The sequence below is a fragment of the Rhipicephalus microplus genome, chromosome 5 (assembly GCF_043290135.1).
Source record: "Rhipicephalus microplus isolate Deutch F79 chromosome 5, USDA_Rmic, whole genome shotgun sequence".
NCBI classification, from domain to species: domain Eukaryota; kingdom Metazoa; phylum Arthropoda; class Arachnida; order Ixodida; family Ixodidae; genus Rhipicephalus; species Rhipicephalus microplus.
This window is the reverse complement of record NC_134704.1, coordinates 177,542,655-177,566,339: the sequence shown is the minus strand read 5'-3', so window position 1 is coordinate 177,566,339 and position 23,685 is coordinate 177,542,655. Positions and strand designations below refer to the sequence as shown.

The following is a 23,685-nucleotide window of genomic DNA, read 5'->3' as shown; positions in this document are numbered from 1 at the left end:
TCCGCGCAGTTGCGGTTGTGCCTTAACAGATAAGCATCAGAAAGGAGCCATGACGAGGTGATCGGTGGTGATGAGCGGGCCGTTTTGACTCATCGCTGGCAACCTTATCACAGTCATCTGCAGATATCTGCTCGGCGGAGTGAGGGTGGTACAAGCGCATAATGCCGCCGTTAGCAAGTTTGCCGCCGCCGTGTCGTGTGAGCCGGCTTGCGTACGTTGCTTACGAAATTCATCTTCATTGTGGTAGACGAATAGGCTGCTCGCCGCAACCAAGCGCGCTCCTGAGTGAAGCATGCGCAAAGGACGCTCCAACGCACTAATGCATTGGGATGCAAACAACATGGCATGCGACAGCAAGATCCGAGTAACAGAGTAATGTGGTGGAAGCATTAAATAAACCACTTGTTGCACAATTCACATTGTGTAATGCTTAGTTGTTATATTAATTTTCTGCCATGCCTTATTACATCAATAAGTTTTATTTCCAACAGTAGCTGTTGGGGATCATCCTGGTGAAAGTGGCGAAAATGCAGCTTGAATGTGTCTAGGGGCCCATATGCAAGGTAGTGTTGACATACATTTTTGTCTACATAACAAACAAATTAATAACACAGAATTACTGATGAAGGTAAAACAATCACACTAAACATTTGAAAACAGAAAGGTAATTTGGCTAATAATAAAGACGTCGTGCAAGTATTTAAAAGATTTCACACTACAAAATTAATTAACTGTTTAGTTCTGTTTATAGTTATGTTTAGTGAAGTTCAGAGTTATACATGCGGCTGACCTTCGCAAATACCATATTTACTCGCATAATGAATCCACTTTTTTTCTTTTCCAGAAAAGTTGATGTCAATTTGGGGTAGGGTTTATTACGCAGGAGAAAAAGACGCGCGAGGTACAACGACAAAATTTGGTATGACAGTATTAAGGAACTCGCTGTTCAACTGTTGCTGGCCTTCAATTAAGTGACAGGACCATAAATCCTCTATTCGAGAACTTTGCTTTCTACAAGGGGAAACTCCTTGTTTTGGCCCATGAAACACGTGACGATCCTTTTTTTTTTTTGTAGCCCAAAACTTTTTTTGTTTATCTCCAGTAACAAAAGTGCACATCCACCTGCTCGGTTTCTATGCTCCAGCACGTGCTCAGCCAACATTAAGACCGGCCATGTAGCTAGCATACCAGCAGATTGCGCCCGGCGTAGCACGAAGTTCACTTCAACAAACCCGATAACAAAAACGCATGTGGGATGGCGGGCACATAAACGTTGGGGGGAGCACATCGTGTTGTCATTGCAGTGGGCGCAGTTGCCCTTTGGTGCTTTGTTTGTGCTATCAGCGAAGAGGTTTCCTCTGCGTTCGCCAGATGATGCTGTGCTGCAAAAGACGAGACATTTAGATATTGGTTGACGTCGTCTGTACTCGCGCAGCTTGCATCTGTTTAGCATGATTGTTAAACTATATTTGGCTTTTAATACGTTGTTATTTGGTTCTACATTGGTGTTATTAAACGTTGGTTTGATCGTCAACGGCATTGGCCAACTATCACACCAAAATAAAACGAACAGATACATTAAAGAATAGATATTTTTGTCAAGGACCAAAGGGGGGTTGGGTTCCATACAGGAGTAAATACAATAATTTTTTGTAAAATAAACTTTCTCCGATTTCAAACAACTGCTCGCTAGTGCATACCTGGGGTAAATTTCAGGCAATGATTACGGCTTAAAGGGGTCATGACATGGCCACCCAACAATTGACGGTTTTTGTCCAAAAACAAGGGTAGAGGGTCAAATGTGCTTGTACTTGTGTGGTGTGAAAACTGGACTGGTATTTTAGTCCAAAAGGAGCCATACAAGTTGTTGGCTTTAAACTTTGTCCACAGCCGGCAACTGCCATTTTACCATGATGTGTGTGACATTACGAGCCGTTAGGAGCAGGTCCTTCGTCTGGTATCAAACAGCACTTACTGCACGTGGTCAGTGCTTTCCTTGTGTCTGGAGTGTTGCTTGCCTTGTGATCCACGCGTGCTAGTGGGGTCCGGTGTGTTACCAGTAGCATCGCCATGTTGTCAGCCCCATCATCACCTTATGATTCGGGTAGCACATGGTTCATCAAGCAGCAGAAGCGGCGACGATGTCGTGTACGCTGCGCATTTTGACTTCAACCCTATCGCCACCAGCTCAAGCGGTAAAGAAAGTGTCAAAGATGGAGCGAACCCAAATGCCAACGGCCTAGGCTTGCAAAGGGTCTTCCGCAATGATAAGTAGCATTATTTCAAGCGTGTCAGGTTGACAAGCGAGGTTGGAGTATAGTGTCTGTCGACGCTGCATTCGTGAGCATGTGTTACTTTGTGCAGTGGAATTGGTAAAGCGTGCAGATTTTTGTTTGCTAGCATACATGCATGCACGACTTTCGGTGATGAACATAATAAATAAGAGGTCGTAACAATCCTGTGCATTGGGACCATTGTTTTTTCATTGGTTGTTGCATGCAGCATATGTAAATAGCCGAACCGAACGGCTTGACAGTGTCGCACTAGGGTTACTCACAATATACATTCTGGCCGAATCTTTGCTTAAACCTTGTCGATAGTATTCGGTTCCGGTAAAACATAGCAAGTGCGACACGTAATCTTGGCACTGCCTGCAAAGAGTTTCAATAAATGTCCTATTTACTTGCGTAATGAAACCACTCGCATAATGAACACCCCCCCCCCGCCTTAGTCCTTGAAAAATGAAAAAGCTTTTTTTCAATGTATCTGTTCATTTTGATTTGGAGTGATAGGCAGTGCCATTGACGATCGAAACAATGTTAAATCAAGCCCATATATCACAATATACCAATGCAATAAAAGTCAGAACATAGTATTGCAACCGTGCTAAACAGTTGCGAGCAGCGTGAGCGCGGACGACGTCAACAAAAATTTGAGTCATACCTTTTACGGCAAAGCGCCATCTGTCAAATACTGGAGAAACCTCTTTGCTTATAGCGCCACGCAAGCACAGCGGCACAAAAACAAAGCGCGTGGCCTTCAGAATGGCGTGCACGCGGTGTAGGAACACGCCGCTCACTCGCCATCTCAGAGGCTATGGAAAGCTCAACCGCAACCACCGTGCCGACGGCGCGTTGTGCACCCGCAAATGTCTACCTCGATGTTTGGGCAACGCCATCCGAAGGTGCGTTTTTGTTGTCGGGTTTGCTGTTGTGAACTTAGTTGGGACACCTGCTTTGCAGGGTACGTTCGGACGGTACGTTATCTGCACGGCTACTTACAAAAAGCATGCCCGGGAGCATTAGAGCCGAGCGGATGGACGACACTCCAGCCTCGATCCGTGCACTTTCGTTATGGGACGAAAGAAAGAAAGCTTCAAGCTACAAAAAAAGATTTGTTGCATACTTTACGGGCCAAAACAAGCAAAGCCGCATGCGAAATTTTTGCTGTTATAACTGATGTGACTTTCTTTTCTCTCGTAATGAACCTTCCCCCCAAATCGGCCTGAACTTTTCTGAAAAAAATATGGGCTCATTACGCGAGTAAATACGGTATCTATCTTTAGTGGCAAATGGCATGCGTGCATCTCGGATCACGGTGTGCCTCAGACAGATTGACAAAAATTGTTTGCTTCAAATACCAGTGCTACATGGGTGACAGGGTGTCATTGTTTTAACGGCTGCAAGTCATTTAGTTCCTATGGGAAGTTGGACAACGCAGAAAAAGCTCGATTGCAAGCACAGCTGACTATGGAACACGATTTTCTTTGGGTATGCAGACCGTGCAGCAGCTCGCCAAGAAAGTGGCTCGTGACTTCACGGCTGGTGAGCACGAAAGTGTTGCCCGACTCTCAGGCTGCTCGCTCGTTTATAAAAATATGTGATTATAAATTAACGGCACGACCAAATGCACTGAAATTTTGCTAGTTTTTCTGTGAACGTACAAGGGTCTACTTACGCAATACAGATTATGGTTGAAAATTGGGTGTCATGACCCCTTTAACGCGGTTATATTGCAAAACTGATGTCATAGTTAGATCTTTGAATTGCTAAGGTTATTTTAATTACAGAAGTTTGATGTCTGTAGTTAACCACAGGCGGCACACATTTCTGTTAAGTTCGTCAGCCAGGAGCATCTGCACAATGACACATGCACATTGGTTCGCGAAAAGGTCTCTCAAAAATCACAATGTTGCCGAATCGGGCAAATTCAAACTGATTCTGGAAAATCGGTGGTTGAACTAACTACTAGGAAGTGCTAAGTGCACGCAAAACAAATTCAGCATGCCAAGAACAAGGATTCAGAGCGCCGATAAGCGGTGATTGATTTGAATAAATGTGGTTGTGAAAGAGCCAATCAAATGTTTCTGTTTTGTCACATGATACCCAGGTGAAATTTTCTTGCTGGTGCTGGTTTATTAGCCCATTCCCAGTAGGTGATGTAACCAGTAGCTGCAGATCAAGTTTGTTCCCCTCAAGAGCATGTAGTTCTATGAAGGTGCCGCTTTTCAAAAATCCGTTAAATAGACACATAACTTACAAACATTGATCAATTATATGTTATTGAAAACCTACATTTCAAAAAGGTGATTGCCAACTTCAGGTAAGCGCCAACTTCAGTTGAATTGTTCCAGATGAAAATCCATAGGAGACCTTGATCCACACCACTGATGTCTCTGTTGTCAAGGGCAGCCAAGTGATGCAGGTGATCTATAACAAAATAAAAGATTTCATTGTCCATGCAGATTGTGACTGCAGATATCAATCTTTAAAAAATGCTACTTAATGCCCATTCATCGGAAGCAGTTTGCCTGAGGACATACATATCAAGTGAATTGACTTTTGCATCTCTACGGCACACTAGTTCACTCAGCAAACTAGAAGAGCACTTCATTACACGGAGACAAAGGAACATGTCTTACACCGACCGGCATGCATACTCGCATTAATTAACATTGCAAACACCAATCTACAACAACAGTGCAGCTTAATAAAGCACAGAAACATTTGGGATATGCACAGTTTACTTTATATTTGAAATAAATAAATGCAACTTACCTGCATGGAAGATCGGGGGCTGAGAAACGCGGTGGGCGCCGATTGGCACTCAGGAAATCAAGATGCCGCATAGCAACGCACCAAAGACAGCTCAAGTAGGGTGATATTCACTTGTTAGCCTTTCCACAGATGAAACTGGCCCAAAGTTAAACTATTACATGTTAATGTCACGCATATTCCAGATGAAACTTGCTACTAATGCACCAAACACACAGATGCAAAGACAAGTCGCGACAAGGGCACAACATGTGTTATACTAAACTACGTCTCTAAGGCGCCATGATAATTAAAAGTACATTATATTGGACTACGATTTCTTATGCTTTTACCTGTAAATAAACAATACAACTTTTTTATTGTGTAGTATCTGTATTATTAAGTAGGTAAATATTCAGTATTAGTTTGAAAAAACGTCAAGATTGAATACGAGACTAATGCTATTGACTAGTCGACGAGGATGACAGCAAATTCAATGCTTGTCTATGCTGGGCACCATACGAGAAGTAGCATTGGGGTGTTCTATATGTGCGCGTTAGCCTTTTTAGCAGCGTCGTAGCAGATGAGAACAAGCTCACTACCGTCTGATTGTGGCAGAGATTGGTGAATGGTCAAAACAAAACGTTCTTTTCCTTGGGCAATAAACCACAATGGTGTTAAGCTACTTGTTTGTTCAGTATGATTAAATCTAAGTTTGACATTTAAATTAGCAATATTTGTGTGCCAGTGATGTAACACTGGATCCAGTATCCCACTTATTTGAGCTTTCAAAAGCCTAATAAAAGTGTGTTTTCTTCCCAGTAATGTACATATTTTGGAAATTAGCCATACAGAGCACTTGACATCATGGTAAAATGTGCTCCATGTAGAGCCTGTGGCAAGCATTGTAAATCGTTTTTAATAATGACTGGCGTTCGTTTATATTGCGGAAAAAAAAGGAATAAAATAAATATAGACACGGATACATTGTGGAGAAAGACAGCGCTGTTCTGCCTGTATTTTTCGTGCTACAGAAATGAATGCCAGCTATCAACAATCAATTAGCCCACTCTATCACCTTGACGGCTTAATTATGAATGCTAAAATGCTATATTGTCACTTGTGCATTCACGAGGCTTGTGTGAATATTAGAATGCTTCGAATATTCGAATGAATTGCAGAGTATTTGAGTTCACTTCGATTCGAATTTAAGTTATGGAAAATTTAGAAGTATTCGCAGTGAACAAATAGGGGTACATTAATCTGCATGTAACCGCTTTTAAAGGTGGTGTCACTGCAGTGTAGGAATGCTAAGCCATGAAAGCACCTACCCAGGGGAAATCGGCTCTACCGCGAAGCTTGTCTTCAAATTTAAAGGGGCCCTGTAACGCCTTTTGAGCATAGTCGTAAAACGCTGCCGATCAGTAGTCAAGGCTACCGAGAACATGCGAGGCAAATATTTGTGGGAGGCCGCCGTTTGTGTACGCGTACGTGCACGATCGCACTGAAAGGCCGCGTCTTCGAAAGAAATAAATAAATAAAAGAAAGTGCTCTAGGTCGTGAGGTGCACGTGACATTTTTTTTTTCCCGTGCCATCCCTCCCTGCTTAGTTTCCAGCTCCTTCATCGGGACGAGAAGAGAGAATGCAATAGCATCGTGCGAGAAATCTTTGGAACGCCGCTCATACTGGGCTAGTTATAAAAATAAATTTATCATTTTATTAAGCTTAAAAGCTTGTTATGACTGCTCACAAAATCCAAGTATAGTAAATTTTTAAATGTTACCTATTTTACACGTTATCACTTGCATCCTACCGAAACTCAGATCCCACTACTACTCAATGTTGTTCCAACTTTCTTTGAACGAAAAAAAAAAAATGACATTTGCGTAGAGCCCCTACTTATATTTAAAAAAATATTGTGCAGGTTAGTCAGGTTATAATAAATATTCCTACTTTTTCTTATATGTCATAGATTCTATTCGAACTCGATTCAAAGTTATTTGACCAAAATCGTTATTCGCTTCGAACCTAAAATTCACTATTCGTACAAGCCTAGTCTCCACTGATGGAACTGAGTTAAGCCTACTGAAAACCAGCAAGTTAGCTGCCGGTTCCAGCAGCATCCCAGGAGAAAAGCAGTAACCTGCTGGAACCAGCACAGAAAACCAGTAAACACTCTGCTAAGACCAGTATAAAACCATTAAGCACCCTGCTGGAACTACTGGAAGGAAGACCAGTAAGCACAGAGCTGAAACCAGAACCACCAGCAGGAAACCAGCAGATTAGTTGCTGGTTCCACTAGAAACCAGCAGCTCCCAGTAGAAAACTAGCAGGAAATTTTCACTTGGGATATGTGGGAACATCTTTTGCAGAGTTGGAACTATAATCGATACTTGCAGAACAAATGACATGATTTTGCGCTTGCGTCTCTCAATTGTTTTCCATATTGTGGAGATAGGTTTTCATGAAAAACGATGGCTTGGCCATATCATGAATTCTTCGGTCATGATCTCCTCGGCATCCCGCGCGACAACCCACAAAAATTTTGGAAGTATTTGTCTCCTAAAAACAGCGCTGCTCAAAACTTGCCATTTACTAATCCCGATGGTTCGGCCATTTCCGCCACTGACTCCGCCGAAATCATGAATTCCCATTTTTCATCTATATTCACGCATGAACCCTCCACCGATGTTCCGTCCTTGCCGATTGTGTGCTTTACCGTCGCATCTCATGTTGCACTGACCAAATTACACTCCAGAATGACTTGTCTAACATACATAATTGGTGTTCGTGGTGGCTAATGCAGCTTAATACACAAAAATGTAAATTCATGCAAGTTTCACGCAAGCGCACTAACTTTTCCTTCCAGTATTCTGTGAACTTCCAACCTTTAGCCCAGGTCGACTCCTATCGTTATCTTGGCGTAATAATAACAAGTAAACTAACATGGTCCGAGCACATAGAACAACTAGTCACCGCTTCAGCAAAATCACTTGGCTACATTAAAAGATCGCTTACGTCCGGCCCACCGAAAGTCCGCAAATTAGCTTATGAAACCTTCACGCGTACTAAACTTGAATATGCTTCTGCTATTTCGAATCCTCACCAAAAATACCTGATTGACGCATTAGAAGCAATTCAAAATCGCGCTGCCAGATTCATCACCTCACAATACAGTTCTCACTTAAGTATTACCTGTATCAAACTATCCCTCAACCTCCCTCCTCTAGAAATTCGCCGCAAAATCACTCGGCTCTGCCTTCTGTACAAACTATACCATAATTTCCCATCGCAACGCAATACCGTTCTTCTACCTCCCGCCCGTTCATCGCGTCGCCTCTTTAACTCCCTATGTTTACAGCGCTTACATGGCTCAACTAACGCTTTCAATAAATCATTTTTACCTACTGCCATTGAAAACTGGAATAACCTGCCCGAATCCATAGTGCACGAACAAAACCCCTTAAAATTTAAACAGCTAATCACAAATCACTTGATATGTTAGTTAATTTACAATGGTTGCCGTTTTCTTCCACGTATATATATATATTTCCTTCTGTTGACATTGTTTTTTTTATCATGTAGTTCACTTTCGATTATGCTTTGTACCATTGACAATCATGCATCTGTTGAATTGTGTTTTTGCCTCCCCCTTATGTAATACCCCGCAAGGGGCCTTGAAGGGTTCAATAAATGATGATGATGATCATGATGATTGCTGCAGTGTGAACTGGGGGATAGAAAAAGGAGGCACACGGAGACGAGCACTCGTCCTCGTGTATCTCTCGATCTTTTTCTCGAGTTCGCACTATAGCAATCATTGTTTGCGTGAAGCTTATCTTACCAGCGCGATCAGGAAAGGATGCAACGTTGTGCCACAGTCTCCATGAACAGAGATGCAACGGTAGAGTTTGTCAACACTCAAACAGCACAGAAAAGGCACTCAAGGCTTTTTGTCAACAAACGTGGGTTTATTAACCCAAGATGCAGCACAGTTCAATATCTGGATTGAGAGTCATATAGGGTAACCCTGCAAAGCCGACCGAGTGCACTTGCTGGCGGCACTACGGCTATTACACAAAGGGAAGGCAGCAGCTCAGCTCACCAACGAGAGGTCACCTGCAAGGCAGCGCATGAACCTCTCTTTGTAGGCCTAAGAGCAATCTTGTCATGGGGACCAAGCGCCAGAAAGAAGTGAGCTTAGGGGGAGAGAAGAAGGAAGGAACAAAAATAACTTAATTTTTTAACCTGCAGGGCACACCTGACGTGAAGTGGCACGAATGTGCGACCTAGTAGAGCAAGAACGCTGTACACAGACATCTAAAACGAGGCAGTGCCAGTTGGTATTTTATTTCAAGAGTGCTTTCAGCACAAAGGGAAGACATGTCAGTGAAGTGTGCTAGCGCGATGTGCAACATGCGGTGCCTAGATGTCATGAAGTTGGCGTGCGAGACGCATGGCTTGCGCTGAAAAATAAGGCCTGGTGTTGTGGTGACCGTCATTATGTTGCCGATTAATGGTGGTTCTTGGTGACCGAGCTGCGTAAAACCAGCATAGCGCTATGGCTGAGGAATGAGATGCTAAGGGAGGGTGCTCTCAATTTCTACAATATTTATGGGTAGAAACTTGTCAGCCGTGTGGCTGTTTGCGGACATGGAAACCACCACTAGCGAACTTGTTTGGTGAGAGAGGCGAGCAATTTTTGGTTAGGCATTTCCTAGGCTTAGTTTGGGGAGGGGGGTATAACTGGGATATGTTATGTATTGAGCCTTTCACAATGGCTGTAATGCGTGCAGATGTTGGCTCTGGAGTTCCTTGCCCTGCAGCTGAGCCTACACAGGAGCGACACAGACCAGGGCGTGTGGCAGTGCCTGCTCGAAGATTGGCACGAGTTGCTGATGCAGCAGCTGCAGGAGCGGCCCGTCTCTGTGCTCAACCAGTGAGTGCTCGCATGATGATTTGTCCAGTGGTCTCCATAAGAATGCGCTTGCAGGCAGGAGGATCGTATAAGGGGTGCCCAAGTGTGGCTGGCTGCCGAGATACTGCACCAGCTGGAGACATGGGACACTGCAGTTGCTGCGCTCTTGGCCACCAAGCTCGGCTGCCGAGAAGTGGTGCCCAGGTGGGTGGATATTGTTTGGGAAGTGCCGATGACGACACATAATCGCAGATGACTAAATCCGGAGAAATCTTCATATATTTTGGTTACTAGAAAAAGAACAAACAAATATAGAAAAGAAAGCATGCCTATAACTGTAAAATTCATGACGCTTCAAAAAGCCAACTGAACATGAACCATCGATAAGAACAAACAGATGTGGCATGTGATGAAGCAAATAGAGCTCTATGGGGCCTCAGACACAAGTGGTTCTGACGAAGTGGAGAAAAAAACTCTTGGCATATACCGTATTCACTCAATTGTAACGTGGCCACTGTTGTAATGCAAAGTGTGACCTGCCAGGAAGAATAAAATAAAACAAAATTGAAATAATTGTGTGCATCGTTGCATATTTTACACAGCTTGAGTATTATTGCTTCTACAAACAATGATATGTCTACAGAAATGCTTCTACAGTAGTGCTTTCAATAGTGTCTGATGCGGGGGCCCTTAGGGGATGTTAAGAAATTCTGTTTGTGCAGGCTGGAGACTGTTGCATGCTACTTGTGGAGGTACCCGGAAAGTGCCAGTCACACGTGCCTTCAAAAGCTGCTGGGCTTTCTCACCCAGTGCTACTCATCTTGCAAGATGTAAGTGACCTTGCCTGAGAAGGTTGCACATACAGGTTTCGATAAGGAGATACTATGAAAAAACTAAATTTGAAAGCAAGGTGCTTAGGTTATCTGTAATGTAGCATAGGGGTTATGTGCTGGCTCTCGGCATTCTCAAATTATAAGATTTAGCTTGTCTGTTTTTCTTGATTGCTGCTATGCTCTCCAAGCCCATAATTTTACAGTGTCCAGTGTGTCCTGCACAGGATTTGCCATAGGTGTGAAGCAGTTGGTACACTACGCTATCACTATTGGGGGTCAGTCAAAAATATTGAGTTACTTTTTTGATGGTAATTGGCAGAAAGGTGAATCAAGGGTATTATTACCACGGCAGTACAATTCTGATGCTTCATCTGGCAAAAGAGAGAAAGAAGCCTATATTTGCTTGAGTGACTTGCGAACCTCTAGTGGCGCCGTTGAGCATGATGTGCAATGCAAGATTTTACTTCTAAATTATTTTGAATGGTGTGAGTTAACGGGGAAAGACAAAATCATGTTGTTCGCATTCATTCTGACCATCCAGGGAACCTTAAAAGTTCCTTACAGAAGCCCTTGCTATAACAGAGCCCAGCTTAAGAACCCTTCAGGTAAAGACTGGTCATGTAGGTTAGTGCACTACATTAGTTAGTCTACCGCTAATTCAGAGCTGTTTTCAGACTTATCAATAGACAGCTTTAGTTGGGTATCCATCTCTGCTCTGCATAAGCAAAAAATGCGCGGAGGTGGCAGTGCACATGCATAGTACGCAAGAGAATGCACGTTTTTTTTGCCGGCGTCCGCAGGTTTTGGGGAGCTGCATAGTATTTTTTATGTGCTTGGTAGGATTTGCTCTCGTGTCTTATTTGGGAAATGCGACGTGCAAACACGAGGGCCGATTTTCAACCGGGCTGTGGGGGTGGTTTCCGAAGGTCTGGCATTGCTGTGTAGCACACCTGCTCCAGTGTGTGCAATGCAGCTTTTACGTCCATCCAACTGCAGCCGTACGCTTTGCAGCATGCACGAAACCTCGTATGCTGCTTACATAGGCTGCTGCAGATACCGAACTAAAACCATCTAATAACAAGAACAATTCTCTTGGGTTGGCTGCCAATGCTGCAAATGTCTTGGAATTCTGATTGCATGTCCATAGCATCTCTGCTACGTCAGCACCCCGTTTTGCAGCTGTCCCTCTCTCGGCCGCATTGCAGTTGTGTGTGCACGGAATCATGTGCAGGTTGGACGTGAAACGTTGTGTGCTTCTCTGCTACTATGGGGTGGCCCATGCAGTTAGGCCTGGCCACAGATCGTGGCCCATGTGGAATGTAGTCTGGGAGCAGACTGTCAAGTAAGTGCCCACAGACTCGTATTGCAACACGTGTATTCAACTTGGGGCACATTTCTGCAGGACCGTCTTCCTGAACCAGTGTGTGGAGGAAGGTCACTTGGTGCTGCAGGAGCTTCTGCGGAAGCAGCTTGCATCCTGCTCTGACCTGGCGTCTCTGTTCTGCCCAGGTACAGTCACTACTACAGAACATATCAACATAGGGCTGCTGAATGTACAACAGGGCTGTTTGGTTCACTGGCACTGTGAAAGCATTGTTGTGCATGATTGACATAAACAAACAGAAATGACAGGACAGAGTGCCAGAGTGGTATTTACTTGTGTAATGAACCCACTTGCATTATAGATGCACCACCAACTTTAGTAATCAAAATTTGGATTTTTTTTCTCCCACATAATAAATGCACCCTTATAATCACTCGCTGCAGTCCCGCAAACTGACAGCTGGCACTTTCTTGCCCGTTGGAATTTTTCTGTATGTTATGATGCCGATCCCCCCCCCCCCCCCTCCGGCTCGCTTCCTCCCCCTTCACCCTCTGCCGTGTGCCGCTTTGTTTTTATTTCTATCTGTACGCGTTACATACCTTTGTTTTAATTATCTGTGTGCTACAGCGGGGTTCACGCTGACATGCTGTCTCAGCTGACATGCACTCAGCAAACGAGGGTCACAAAACTGCCCTCACCAACCAGTGGTGAGGGCATGATTTTTGAGCAACAATGACAGGATTTGTTGTCACCATGACTACCGCAAAGGGCCATTCGTCACCATCGCATCGTAGGTTTTTGGAAAACCGGAAAAAATGGCTTGTCACCGAGAAACCAGTGTGATGATTTCTGCAACATGGTAGCACGTCTGACTCTTGCTTCTGTTGCAGTTTGTTTTTTATGCTTGTTACCCGTGTGCATTTTAAGGAACGTGAGATATAGGCTACTTTTTTTACAGTCACTTCTCATGCGGACAGTGAGGCGGTGGCCGTGTTTTGTTGTTAATGTTGTTATCGACAGTTTGTTTTCATACTTCGGTAGTAGCTTGATGCAATATCAGGGGTGAAAGCGCTGCGCCAAGCTGCACCTAAACAGCAATTTGCACGCACAATGTCAAATTTAGTCGAGAGTTTTATCATTGACCGAGCAACATGCGTGGGCTACACAAAGGACGCAAACGCGTATATATAAAATTCTGTGTTCATATCAAATGTCGTATTTCGTATCATGCATGAATCTTGCGCCACGTGGAATAGTGCATGATTCTTGTTAGGGTAGCTTTTGTGTGCATACCTCATTATGCGACTCTATATATATGGTTTAAAAGCAAAGCTGTTAGGCGAACCACAAAGACGGCAGTGGTGTTACAAAAAACTCGCCGCACCGTTGCCAAGCAACCGTCGAGTGCATGCTGTGCTCGGCGGTTGCTCGGCAACAATGCGATGAGTGTATTACAATATAAACTGAACAAAAAAAAAATAAATGAAAATTAGTGTCACCGGTGAAGCAGTGACTGCAAAAGCAACAATTTGCAATGTTGTAATGGTGATGCTGCATGCGCTTCTTTCTTTTTGTTTTTGTTATCTCACCATTACGCGTGTAATGCTACCTTGCGCAAACCACGCCCGAATGGCTGGGGACCATCTAGATAATCTTAGAACCTTTCGATTACTGTTTGTTCTGGAACTTACGCAGCGGTTATCGATAATGCTGGAATCTCCGATGCCACATGTATAAATGCGGACGCACTTTGCTGCATGGCAGATTATGGACGGCTGACGCTCTATGTTCGCTGCTATCAGTCTACAGCATGTATAACTTGTAGAGTGACGCTTCGTTTTCTGGGCACAGCTTAGCCCAAATAAAAAGTTCATTTATGGAGAAAGCAGCTGTAGCCTTCGTTGACATCACGATCCCGTGACAATACGAAGGCTGACAGCTAACTTCTTTGGATCCGACAACGCGATAATCTACAAAACGCTTGTGTAAAAGAGTAAATAGGTCTACTTTAGGGAGAAATGCTCTTATCACACAATCTCTTCATGTTAAGAGTGCACCACGTAGAACTGTTCATGAGCCGTGCGCTGACACTTGCCGATATCGCGCGTGCCAGCTATCGCAACCACTTGATTTGAATCAAAGTTCACGGCTGCTGCTTGAGCGACCCCCCTTTCTCCCGCGTCTTTTCATGCTCGTACGTGACGGACGGTGTGTTTCCTCTCTGCTTGCGCATTCAACGACAGTTCTAACACGCAGTGGGACATTAACGCGTGTGCCCTCCGAGCAACTGAGATTGGCCATCTTGTTTAATTTCTGCTTGAGCTGCGCTCATTACCCCAGCTTGCGCAATTTTACGAGCGGGTCGATTGTACAATGCGCAGGAAATGGTACCAACTTGTAGTTTACGCAGAACATGGCGGGTACGACGAAAACCCATCTATTTTCTATATTATTCCCATCGAGTTTCCATATATCTTATTGCCTAGCAATAATGCGGCAAGCGCATCTAAATTTCCTCATGCTTCTCATGTTGGCTATGGCACTTCAATGACTGGAACATAATAATAAGTTTTTTACATTTATTTTTATAGAGTCTCATCGGTTTAGTATCAAAATCAACTTTTATTATATTGTCACGGGGTTGTGACGTGGACGAAGAAAGCAGACTGTAATTACGAGATGAAACTATTTATTCAGCCGAACTTGTGGCCCGCAACTGAAGGTTAGATTACGGCGATAGTCAGTTGATATGACGATCCATTTGTTCCTGGAATTCGACATCGGGAACGGCCCTACTAAGTCCATGCTGGTTTGCTGGAACGGCCGGCGAGGTGGCTCGATTGGCTGAAGAAGTGTGGCTGGCCTAGTCGGCAGTGTCTTTCGTTGCTGACAGTCACGGCAGGTCCTGATGTAACGAGTGACGGCTGCAAGTCATTTCCAGTAGTATTTTTCCTGTATTCTTGGTAGCGTATGGGAAACACCGAGGTGTTCAGCTGTTGGGTCGTTGCGTAGGGCCTCAAGTACTTCTGGTCTCACTGCTGGAGGAACCACGAGAAGGTGATCGGCTCGAAGGGGCGAGAAGTTCTTCTTTAAAAGAACTCCGTTTCGCAAAAAGAACGACTCTAATCCTCTCTTGAAAACATTTGGAACAGTCGCGCTGTTACGCTCGAGGTATTCCACAAGGCTTTTGAGTTTCTGGTCGGCTTGCTGTTGCTCGGTGAAGTCGTCGGCAGTTATCGTTCCTAAGAAGCTGTCCTCATCCAGGCAGTCGGGCGACGGTGGTTCTACGGGGTTCGAGACAAGCAGTCATCATAAGTGTTTTCTTCCAGACATTTAAATGACGCTCACGCCGAATTCTTGAAGTCCGAGGGTCCACTGTGCGAAGCAACCTGAAGGGTCTTTCAGGTTAGCTAGCCAACACAAAACATGGTGGTCGCTCACAACTTCGAAAGGCCTGCCGTAGAGGTAAGGGTGAAACTTTGATGCTGTCCAGATGATGGCAAGGCACTACTTTTTTGTTGTGGAATAGTTGGCTTCAGCCTTGGATAGCGACCGGCTAGCATAACTGATAACCCTTTCCACGCCGTTAGTCCTCTGCACAAGTATGGCGGCGAGTCCTACGCTGCTTGAGTAGGTGTGTACTTCTGTTTTGGCGTATTCGTCGAAACTCAAACTCAAACTCAATGCGCAAGTATCGGTGGTGTCTGCAGCCGTTGCCTAAGTTCCTGAAATGCTTCCTCTTGTGCCGCTTCCCACCTGAAATTGACGTTGCTTTTCGTGAGGTGAGTTAGCGGCTCAGCGATCTGTAAAAAACGTTTGACGAAACGCCTTTAATAGGCGTACGGCCTTCTTGTCAGTGGGCTGTGGGAAATTAGCGATGGCGGCTGTTTTCTACGGGTCGGGACGGACTCCAGACTTGCTAATCACGTGTTCCAGGAAGAACAGCTCCGTGTACGTGAAGCGGCACTGTTCTGGCTTCAGTGTTAGTCCAGAGGTATTGATAGCTTGAAGTACCGCTTCAAGGCGGCGGAGATGCTTGTCGAAGCTCGAGAAAAACACAACGATGACATCCAAGTACACGAGGCAAGTCTGCCACTTCAATCTAGCCAGCACGGTGTCCATAATGTGCTGGAATGTCGCAGGCGCCGAGCAAAGACCAAATGGCATGACCTTAAACTCGAAGAAACCGTCTGGTCTGATAAAGGCGGTTTTCTCATGATCTTTCTCATCTACCTCAATTTGCCAATAGCTCTAGCCCGTTTTGAGGTCCACAGAAGAAAAGTACTTTGTGCTCTAGAGTCGGTCCATGGCGTCTTCTATACGTGGGAGAGGGCACGCGTCCTTCTTTGTTATTTTTTTCAGGCGACGGTATTTGACACAAAAACGTAGGGTCCTGTCCTTCTTTTTCACTAATACCACGGGTGACGGCCATGGACTCTTGGACGGCTGAATAGTGTCGTCGCGTAGCATTTCGTCGACTTCTCTCTTGAAGGCATCGCGTGCGCGCGTCGAGACTCGGCACAAGCTTTGTCAAACTGGTCGAGCACTTTCTTCTGTTATGATGCAATGTTTCGCGACTGGGGTTTGTTGAATTCTCAATGATGATGAGAAGCACTTCTTGAATTGCAGGAGCTGGGACTTGAGCTGGTCTCGCTCACACTTCGAAAGGCTTGGGTTGACAACCAAATGTGGTCAGGAACCTCGATTTGTTGAAGCAGCGTCGGCAGCATCGAAGAGGGCGAATAAATTGCTGGCCTCTATGAATTCGTCGGTGTAGGCAACTGTCGTACTACGGTTGAGGTGCCTCTATTCGTGATTGAAGGTTGTCAACACTACCTTTGTTTTGCCATCACACAGCTTAGCTATGCCTCTTGCGACGCAAATCTGATGGTTTAGAAGAATGTGCTGATTGCCCTCAACGACACCTTCAAGCTTCTTGGCTTTTTTGGTGCCAACAGAAGTTACGACGCTAAAGAAAGGCGGCACGGTGACCTGCTCTTCTAGCACGTTCAATGCATGATTCCTTGGGGTTGTAGGGGTCGGCACTGTGTTTTCTGAGGTTAGTGTGATTAACTCAGGCCTTAGGTTGATGATTGCACCGTGTTGACTTAGAAAGTCCATCCCAAGTATCACATCCCTGGTGCAATTTTGTAAGATTACAAAGCTCGCAAGATAAGTCTGGTTAGTAACGGTGACTCTTGCAGTGCAGACTTCAGTCGGCGTTATAAGTGACCTCCAGTGGTCAGAATTTCAGGGCCTTGCCATGCAGTCCTCGCTTTCTTCAACTTTGTAGTGAAAGGTCCATTGACGACGGAATAGTTGGCTCCAGTATTGACGGGAACAGTGATGAGGTAGCCGTCGAATATTACGTCGGAGTCACTGATCGTGGGGCCAGATCACGGCTACGTCTATTTGTTCCGCTGCTTCCATGTTGCGTCGTGACTTCCTCTGTCGGCTGCGAAGGTTTGACGTCAAGACCCTTTTCCTCTTGCGGTGGGTTATTTCGATTAAGTTGCGGCGGCGGCGAAGTATCTTTGGAAGTTCGTCGTACAGGAACTGTACCTCCATCAGTTGCTGCCCTTAGTTTTCTGAGTAAGGGCTTGAACATCGGCCCCGAGCAGGGCCGGTGTACTGCTCGCTGTGAGGTGTAGTGGTCTGGCGACGGCTAATGATAAGCTCGTTGGAGTGTTGACTGTGCTCCTACAAGGTAGCCAGTGCTGTCATGCGGTCATTCACCTCATTGTGGACAGAACGCATTGATGTCGAAACCCCGTAGACCCATGTGTCGGTATTGGCAACGGCAGTAGGTGTGCCCAACCTCTTCGCAGTGGTAGCAGAGTGGGTGGTCGTCAAGTGCATTGCAAACATCTGTTTTGTTTGCTGCGCTGCGCTGTCCTGCAGGCGAACAGTAGGACGTAGGCGTTAGTGGTGGCGGCAAAGGCTTCTGGCAGCGGAAGTGCGACGGGGCGGCGTCTTGGCGTGGGTGTGGAGGAGGGGCGTGACGGTAGGCTGCAGCAGCATAGCTCATGACTTGCAGCTGCGGCTCTGGAGGCTGAGGAATGCCCAGTAATTGATGGATCTCCTGGCGTACGACGTCCGCGATGGAGTCCACGTGAGGCTGTGCGGAAGGAAGCAATTTGCACAGCTCTTCTTGCACGATCTCTCGGATAGTCTTACCAGGTCGGTGGTTTCTAGCGCTTAGATGTCGTCATAGCTTGTAGACGAGAAGTTGCGGTTATATTGCAGTGTCCGCATCTCGAGCATCTTCTCCATCGTAGATGCCTCCTAAATGAATTTGGTAGTCTTTGGCGGGTTCCTGATCAGCCCGACGACGAATTCTTGCTTGGCTTCTTGCATGAGGAGGCGAACTTTTTTGTCTTCAGACATTTCAGGGTCTACGTGACGGAAGAGTTGCGTCATTTCTTCTACAAAGGTGGCCACATTTTTATTCGAGAGGTGTACCCTCGTCTCCAGTAAAGTCGCGGCTCTTTCCTTGCGGCCGATGCTCCTGAACGTGTCCAGGAATGTGTCATGGAAGAGATCCCAGGTCTGAAGGGCAGACTCCTGATTCTCGAACCAGGTTCTTGCCGTGCCTTCCATATGAAAGTAGACGCGATGGAGCTTCTCTTGTGTGTCCCAGTGGTTGAGGGTGGCCACTCGGTCGTAGGTCTCTAGCTCCGGGTCTTCACACGACGATCCGCGGAAAGTCAGTGGCCCTTTTGGCTGCTGCATCACTACCGCTGCAAGAGATGTTGTGGCTGCCATTGTGCCTTTTGTTGTCGTCGCCGTGGCTTTTGTGCTGTCCGGGAGGGGTCCATATTGGGAGGCTAGTCCTTTCAGTGTGCGGCTGGCTCGACTGTCGCTGGTGGCGTCGGTGTCTTTTTCGCAATGTGGGCTGGGTTCACGGCTTGACGAGGGCGTTTGGTACATGAAAGCAGCAGCACCTCCACCAGATTTTACGGGGTTATGATGTGGATGAAGGAAGCAGACTGTAATTACGAGATTCAGCCAAACTTGTGACCCGTAATTGAAGGTCAGATTACAGCGATGCCCACTGGCAATGATAGCGGCGAACCGAGCGTCGGCCGTCGATCAACTGACAAGCGGCGAAACGTGTCAGCCTTTATACACTTGCCATCGAACATTCTAGCGTTATGGCTAGTGGCTACGTAGGCTCCAGAATACTCTGAAATGCTCAAGAAGTGGGCCTAATCATAACAAAATGACCTACCGCAGTCCCGAAGCCTCTTGAACACTGTAGGCGTGGTTTGCGCTGAGAATTACATACAGCGTCTCGGGGTAATAAAGCGTAAGGAAGGAACGTGGCAATATAGTAGCTCATCTCTAGCTTGAGCTGCTGTTCATATTGGATGCGGTGTTTTAATCACATTTTAAACATTGCAACATTTTAGCATTAAATTTTTTCATTCGTCTGAGGTCAAGTAGCAGTGCAGAACGCCGCCTATGTTTTTTCTTTGAGTTGCTGCGCTTTAACCTTTGATGTGTAAGGGTTAATGCATATGAATTTCGGGTAAGTCTGGTCGCTTGATCAGCATTTCCATGCTTAGTAAAACCGACTGAAGTTTTTTGCTTTTACCAGAAAGCGAAAATTTCATTTAACAGTTATGTATGGCCCGAGAAATCTGTTCCAAAACTAAATTTCGATGCTCCAAAACGCACCTTTTGCTGCTCCAGAGCTGCTCAAAAACTCCCTCTTTACTGCTCCAAAGCTGCTTCGAAACCACATTGCTTCCAAAGCTGCTCGAAAAGACTGAAGCCCACTTCCATCCCCTAATATTGATTACTTGCTGAAATGTCAACATTGTCATCGCGATCGTCCCATGTGGTTGCTACAGGGCTGGCAAAAGGCGTCGTAGCGTCGCAGCGCATGCTTCTGGGCGTCCCTCGAGATCACAGCAGATACCAGTGTTGCAGTTAAACAAGTGTGAGAAAAAAAAAAGCAGCAGAACGCTTTTATGGAATGCGTGGGTGGTGCAGGGAGCTCGCAAAAGATGGCGCCATCAATCATTGAAAAGTTACTGTATATGCTCCCTACGGGAGCAGAGTTGCGCATAGGTCCGCCCTTATGTTTAAGGGCTGTGCAGTGAAGCCACTCAGCACGCGCGCAGGAGAAAAATACGGCACAATGTTCTGGCACGGGTGGCATGCCGCAGGCTTATGCGCACGCACTGAGCAAGGTTGCAGTGTTGCATTGAGGCGGTATATTCCTATAGGTAAGGAAAATGATTGAGGCCCGTTTACTTAGGTTTAGATTCATGTTAAAGAACCCCAAGTGGTCGAAATTATCAGAGCCATCCACTACGGTGTACCTCAATAATATTATGGTAGTTTTTGGACGTTGATCGCAATTACTTAAATGAGGTGAAAATAATTTTAAAAAGTAACTCGTTCATAAAATTACACCGCAGCGCGGTCTTTACATCAGGCATACAATGCAAAATTTTTCTGCAATAACAATTCTGCGATCGCCTGGTTCATTTTGACCCCGCTAGATAGCACCACCTATCCAATCTGTCAGGGGCTCACACGTTGGCGGCTTCGATGTTCTGGCCATCCTAGCCTTGGTAATTCTAAAGCCCCTAGAACTTTGTAAAGTATTTGACACTATCTTCCTCCGCACCACCTATCCAATCTGTCGGGGGCTCACACGTTGGCGGCTTCGATGTTCTGGCCATTCTAGCCTTGGTAATCCTAAAGCCCCTAGAACTTTGTAAAGTATTTGACACTATCTTCCTCCGCTCGTGTTTCTCCTCAGTCTCCTCTTCTCACACTCGCATTTCGAACATGGCACCACCTGCATTTCTCCTGCCTAGCAGATGCCTTTTCGTGAGAAAAGTGCTTGCTCGGCAGGCAGCGGGCTGAGAGCATTCGTGCCATTGGCCTAACTCATCCTAAAATTATCTTAACGAGTGTAGCGTTAGGCCATATCAGCTCTGTTTAGGTCCACACGCAACACGTACTTGTGATCAGGCCTTTATCGAGTCACTAAGAATCGCAGTGACTGGATGTTAACTTTGTGCGCATCACACTTGAGTATGTTCTTAAACGTAAAAATGTGATCGTTAGGGAGAACACCCGTTCTTTCTTAGCCCATCGTTTAGCGCGTATCCGAATAAGCTTTACATTGTAAATAGCATCACTCAAACACTCATGTGCTGCTGCTACGGCCAACCTTTCTGTTAGCTGGCGCAGTAGCGTCCGAAGGGACAGTGTGACTGTCTTTCCTTACTCAGTGCATCGGTGGTGCAAGCTTCACCGTGTATAGGGTACACAATATGTGTAGAGAGAATTCACAGTGACTGTCATCTAATGAAAGCAACAACTTGTGTTGACGCTGTCGACGTGGTACTGAGATGTCGCTGACAGTCTATTTTAGCATTTGGTGAGACATTTAAAGCCTTAATAATGTGTCAGAAGTCGCACAGTTGATACATTCGAACAGCTGTGGTTGTTTCATAAAGTGGTTAGACGCAGCAATCATATTTCAAAAGTGCACCTTGTGGATGTATATCACATACAAACTATATCGCCTAAAGAATAAGCTAGCGTATGAATGAAGTAGCGTGCCACCATATGCGATTACTTCACGAGAGCTCCACTTATGGATGTAAACATTCACTCGAAATAGCAAATAAATTATCACGCGAAATGACACGTACGTGTGATATTCCTAAACGATGCACGCACCCAATGACTCGAAGACATGCACGCCATGGCTGCATGCCCTTGCATCGCGAGTCCCCAGCTGATCGGTCAATGTAAAAGAGCCACAGGAAGCAATTTGCTCTGAAATATATGAGCACGCAAGAAAATCTAACGGAGAGTACCTATTTTAACTTGTGTTGCTGCAAACCAGTTTTGTTTATTCAAAACAGCAACGCGAAATCTCTGATTTTTCGTAATCACAATTTCGAGCGTCTTTCCGTGTACATTCTAAGAGCACAAACCAGTACCGCGAACTCAAACCAGTCTGCGCATAACGACAAGCAGAACGGGGTAAGCATATAGTGTGGACAAGAAAAAAAAAAAAAATCCTTCAGAAGCGGTAATGAAACCTGAGTGAGAGATCGCGACGTCCTGCACAATTAATTGCGACTTCGTTGCCACAGCAAAACTACAGCAGCACGTTTTGACGCGTTATGAAAAATTCTAAAAAGTTTTTGCCAGCGCCACCTGTAATCTGAATACAAAAATGCATCAGTGCCTCCAAAATTTGTGTGCAAAATTTTGAAGGCTATAACGTGTCGGCTCATGCAGCGTGACTTGCATGCCCACGCTTGGATTCCCGCGCTCACTCATGCCTGTCACGTCTTCCGCGACAGTACCTGCAGCAGCTGTTTGTGGCTGTGCAGTAGGGTATCTTCGTATCAGACGTCGTAAGGTCGTTCGCACCAATCGTACTCCATTACATTTCAGGCTAATAGACCTTGGCCAGTACCACATAAAAATTCATATCACCCCGAAATTTATACGAGCCATGATCTCATCCCCAATGTTTTACTGCATTTAAAAGTTGTCAGGTGGGTCAATAAGTGTGGCATTGAGTGCATTGTAAAAAAAAGTAGGTAGCTCTTTTCAGTGTCTGGACATGGATGTACTGATGTTTCTTGGAGCTTCTGTGTTGATTGATGTAGATATTGCATAAAAAAGTCGTGATGTCTTCATAACAGAATTGTTAATAGTGTTCAGGGTGTTTCTGTGTTCTTTCTCCTGTATATGGCTTTCTCACACAACCAGTCATAGAGACACAATGCCTATTTTTCACTTTGTTGAAAACTAGGGCAGAAGCTGCAATATTTATCACTTAGTAAGTGATCAGCACTTTAAATTGTGTGGTCATTGCAACTTCTTTCACTGTTGAGCTAAAGTGCAAAATTTGTTTTTCATTTTTAATATTAATTTCATTACCGTGAACACGTCCAATTCGCGTGGTTGACAGCAGGGTGCATGTCAATTGCTTTATAGCCGGCAATTTTGGTGGCAGCGTGTGGCCTGTGGTTGAATCTTTGTTAGTCCTCGACAGCTTCTGTTATTTTTGTGACTCTGCGCACAAATTTCGAGGCAAAATGAAAGCACTGCTGTATACGCCTAGAAAATTGCTCGATCATGCATATAATTCAGCTCTCATGTAGCACTACCTTGTTGAGCCGAAAAGAAAAGTTTTTCGAATGCACTTCAAACTTAATTTTCAGGGGATTGACCATAACACTTGACTAGCGGGTTACTGAAGCTCGGACCATTTATAACATAACCACTAGTGCAGGACCGGCCATAGTACAGTGCTGTCTGACTCCCATTTGGCCTCCTATAGAACTCCATTTATATGCATACCACTTATTGTGCAGTCCTCAGAGATGAAAAACACATTACAAAGCATCTGTCAAAAATTATCAGAAGCAAGGGATCGAGCGCACTTTTCAGTGGAGGTTAGCTCACCAGGGAGAAAATGACAGCGTTACAAAAGTGGAGCACATGCGGTACAAACAAATGTTGTGCATAGCAAGAAGAAAATGAAGAAAAAAAAAACGTGAGGGTGAGGTGGGACAGCTGCCCGA

The 23,685-nt window shown here is 45.3% G+C and overlaps 1 protein-coding gene across 2 annotated transcripts in view; it reads left to right on the top strand.

Annotated features, from left to right (window-relative positions):
- The window catches only part of tefu (Serine/threonine-protein kinase tefu), a 513,274-nt gene that overhangs the window by 81,648 nt on the left and 407,941 nt on the right, over positions 1-23,685 (top strand). For both annotated transcript variants that reach the window (XR_012895493.1, XM_075896220.1), the window contains exons 7-11: positions 9,831-9,973; positions 10,028-10,156; positions 10,675-10,782; positions 12,017-12,127; positions 12,188-12,294. Coding sequence is in view for 1 of the 2 variants with exons in the window: in XM_075896220.1 (XP_075752335.1) it covers positions 9,831-9,973; positions 10,028-10,156; positions 10,675-10,782; positions 12,017-12,127; positions 12,188-12,294 (598 nt within the window). In the remaining variant the exon portion in view is untranslated. The remainder of the gene's footprint in view (positions 1-9,830; positions 9,974-10,027; positions 10,157-10,674; positions 10,783-12,016; positions 12,128-12,187; positions 12,295-23,685) is intronic.